Source organism: Atta colombica, unplaced genomic scaffold (assembly GCF_001594045.1).
Source record: "Atta colombica isolate Treedump-2 unplaced genomic scaffold, Acol1.0 scaffold27, whole genome shotgun sequence".
Taxonomy (NCBI): Eukaryota; Metazoa; Arthropoda; class Insecta; order Hymenoptera; family Formicidae; genus Atta; species Atta colombica.
Window position 1 is genome coordinate 1,158,510 of NW_017259370.1, and position 3,898 is coordinate 1,162,407.

A 3,898-nucleotide genomic window follows, 5' to 3' on the forward strand; every position below is an offset into this window, starting at 1 on the left:
GCGTTAATATATATAATATATATCGTAAAAGAGGATTTTAAATACGGATCAACAATATATAATTAATATAATATAGGCTACACAAAATTTTAAATAATACGACGTATACAATTTTAATGTATAAAGTATATGGAATCTTTGCTTAAAAATACTTTTTCATATTGACGCTCGACGCTCATTCTTAGTGTCAAAGTATATATAAGCTGATCAAAATTGACGTTAGCTAATTTTTATTATGTGACCTATTTGATTTAAAAATGGAGTCAACATGAAAAAGTAGTTAAAATTGATTTTTTACGCAGCACGTCTAGTAGCAAAATCAATTATCGCTTAATGATTCTTTAATGATTGATTCTTATCTTTAGTTCTTCGCTGGATCTAAGTAGGAACTAATCATATTAAAGAATCACTAAGCTTTAATTGATTAGTTATCTTTACTGAACGCAACCATTGAGCGCGTTCAAATCAACAAAACGATTAACCTGCTCACCGAGCAAACCATTATTATGATTGGTTGTTACTTATAGATCCAACCAATTACATTCAATCATTCGGCGACTAGCAACATTGTCCGGCTTGAACGCATTCATTGGCTGCATTCAACAAATTCAATAGTTGAGTAAACGCTCCCTATTGTATTCGTCTAGAGGCGTGTTCCGATATACACTATCAGTACTGAAAATTTACAGTATACGTAACATGATCGATCTATAGATTTTCAGTGCTAGCAGTGCATAATGGAACACAGCCTAGATCTAACGCGGTATCCACAATGGCGTTCAATAGAAAAAGCAGCTATGCAACTGTTGTAAAATTCTTGAATATGATTGATTTAGATCCAATGAGGAACAAAAGGCAAGGCCAATCATATTAAAGAATTTTATAACAGTTGCAATAGAAGAAAATTGATCAATTACAGTCGTAATATTCTTCTCATACTCGACTGTGATTGGTTAATTTTTTTGACTTAAGGGGATCCTAAAGTGAAGTCCGAATGATTGCTAATTTATCGATTAAATGCGACACATCGACATATCTTTATATACTACTACATCAATATTGTACTCACATATATACGTAATAAATTTTCTAACTAATCTTTCGTATTAAGTATCTAAAACTAATACTAAATATTCAACATTGATTATTCATGTAATCTCTAGTCCAAACCAAGATTATTTTATACGAAGTATAAAACTCATATATAAAGCAAAGTTAACATACAACACTTATATAAAGCAAACATTATTATATACGAGTGATGTTAAAAATCGATAAAAAAACTATAATTTTCCAATTTTTTTCATTTTTAGCGTAAAGGTGCCTTTTCATGCAGATCATTTTCGGCGTCAAAATAAATCATGTGATAGAAATTGACGAATATCAAGCGTCAATTTTGATCTCCTTAAAACCCTACGATCGCTACTTTTATTGTAGATGCTGTATAAAAATTTTTAATTGTAATCATAAGGTTTCAAGTAAATCGAACTAACCATAATCAAAATTGTTATCTCATTGCTATGTTCACTGCTATATTTTAAAACGCTTGATTGTGATTGGCCGAGTTGCTTAAGGTCTTACGATTACAAATAAAATTTTTGTATGATAGTAAGAGTCTGTATTCTCTCCGTTTATCGCTCATCGCGATCGTATCCAGTGTATAGTAGGCATATCGCGTCACACATCGCATTGATATGCCAGAACCATTACCGCGGAAAATATCAGTCCATATAAACGTACCTTTAGTCTTCTATGCTAAAAGCTAAAATCAACTCGCAAGTCGCGACTCAGTCTCGTATACGCGTGTCCACTGGTCTACGACATTATTTGAGGATACGAAATCGGCTTTGCTGCTGCACACTGATTTCAAAGTTTTGAACGGAAGTGAGAGAATTTTGTATAAAGGAAACGAAAACGTGAAACGCGAACGATTTCATACGGTACTCGTTTCCTTCGCGAGTTGTTATTACGAGAAATTTGGCCAAGCCATTTTTTTCCCCAAGCGCGACGCCGACCAATGAGGTCGCGCGTGGTAGTCGGCCATTTTACTTTCGCTACGATCGCGCGAAACGACAATTGAGAATCTCGGTCGAATTCTCCATACTATCATGCAGTTTTGAGAAGAATTGTGAACGTGAGCAGTTGGGTACTGATTCAGACGCATTTGCGAAGGACTTCATCGCATCTCGCGTCCTGCTTGCTGCGGCGCCGACGAATCCACGCGATTTAACGCGTTGCGATTTCCGTCCGACGAGAAAACTTACGTCGTGATGGTCTTGGCAGAGAGAAATTCGGAAAATGTGCGTAACGGCCGTCGATCGCGAGGCCCCAGCCCTAACGTACAATCTGACTCGTCCAGTGAAGAAGAAGGAGGTACCGTCGATTTTCATCTCATGCGCGACTCTCTCAATTACCGATTACCGGGTTTAATTGTACATGAAAAATACTTGAGGAACATTTTGAGTCAGAATTAATGAACGGTTTCGTACTGAAACACTAAAAATCCAAGAGTCTTTAAATAATTCCTCACCATTCAAATGTCTTTTGGAATTGCAAATATTTTTTGAAAAATTTATTTTTTTCAAAACTTATTTCTTGTATGTTTTCTAAAAAAAAAAATTCTTATAACAGCGCAATGAGAATATATTAAGATGATGTTGCTACATATGGAAATCTCAATGAAAAATAATTAAAATGAATAAATGTAGAGATTGTTACTAAAATCCTTCAATCATTAAAACAAATGCGACAGATATAATTATATCTTTTACCTTTTAATGACTATACAATTAGTTGGAATACTAAAGTTTTTCTCTCAAAGTTCCAGCAGAAAAGATAAGAGTTGGACGAGATTATCAAGTCGTCGTTCCAGAATTTGTTCCTGTTAATGGTATTTCATGATCTTTATGATATTAAAAATATTAATTTAAGTAGTGGAGGCATTACGAGTGTCTTATATTGGAATTTGCTTTTGTACCCTACAATTGCAGATATATGAAACATCAATCATGATAAATCCAACAATCATGATAAATCCTTCCCTTCTTCAAAAAAAAGAAAGTTTCACTCATTTATTCATTGCTAGTGTTAAAAATCTATAGTGTAATTTGCTATAAATCTTCACTATTAGCAGTGAATATTGAAAGTTAGCGCTCTAGAACTTTAGCTCTAGAATAGGGACATAGACAATATTATAGATGGAGTAATCAATTTTTGGACACTCTAAAAATTATTATTTATTAAAATTTATACCCCTCCAAATTTTGTGCTCTATGCTGGAACGTATATTTTAAGACCTTGTAATGCTTCTGTTAATTAGCGAGTCATACAAAACTTATTTATCATGTTACTTATATTATCATGTATTTCAGAACGTCGATTGGATCAGTGTCCTGATAGGGCATTATTAGTTTGGTCACCTACCACGGATATACCAGATCAAAAATGTAAGCTATAAACTTAAGGAAGTTAGTTTGTATAAACAAATATATATTGATGACTAATGCATATTGCCTTTTTCAGTGGATGAATACATTATATTAGCTAAAGAAAAATATGGTTATAATGGAGAACAGGCATTGGGAATGTTATTTTGGCATAAGCATAATTTGGAACGCGCAGTCCTGGATTTGGCAAACTTTACACCATTTCCTGACGAGTGGACGGTTGAAGATAAAGTATTATTTGAGCAGGCGTTCCAATTTCATGGCAAAAGTTTCCATCGCATTCGACAAATGGTATGTTGATATATTTTATGATATTTAGATTAATCATTAAATTTTTTAATTTAATTTTTATTATAATATTTATTTCTATGACCAATTAAAGTTTGAAATGTATTAACATATTGAATTAATTATATTTATTTAATTATATTTAGTTTCGAAGTATTGTTGGA

At 33.0% G+C, this 3,898-nt stretch overlaps 1 protein-coding gene across 1 annotated transcript in view; it reads left to right on the top strand.

Moving 5' to 3' along the window:
* The first annotated feature begins 2,127 nt into the window (after nt 1–2,127).
* LOC108689443 (REST corepressor 3) overlaps nt 2,128–3,898 on the top strand; it is a 6,426-nt gene continuing 4,655 nt past the window's right edge. Inside the window, exons 1-4 of the mRNA XM_018196201.1 lie at nt 2,128–2,373; nt 2,822–2,890; nt 3,372–3,446; nt 3,523–3,737. Coding sequence (XP_018051690.1) covers nt 2,271–2,373; nt 2,822–2,890; nt 3,372–3,446; nt 3,523–3,737 — 462 coding nt within the window. The 5' untranslated portion in view covers nt 2,128–2,270. The remainder of the gene's footprint in view (nt 2,374–2,821; nt 2,891–3,371; nt 3,447–3,522; nt 3,738–3,898) is intronic.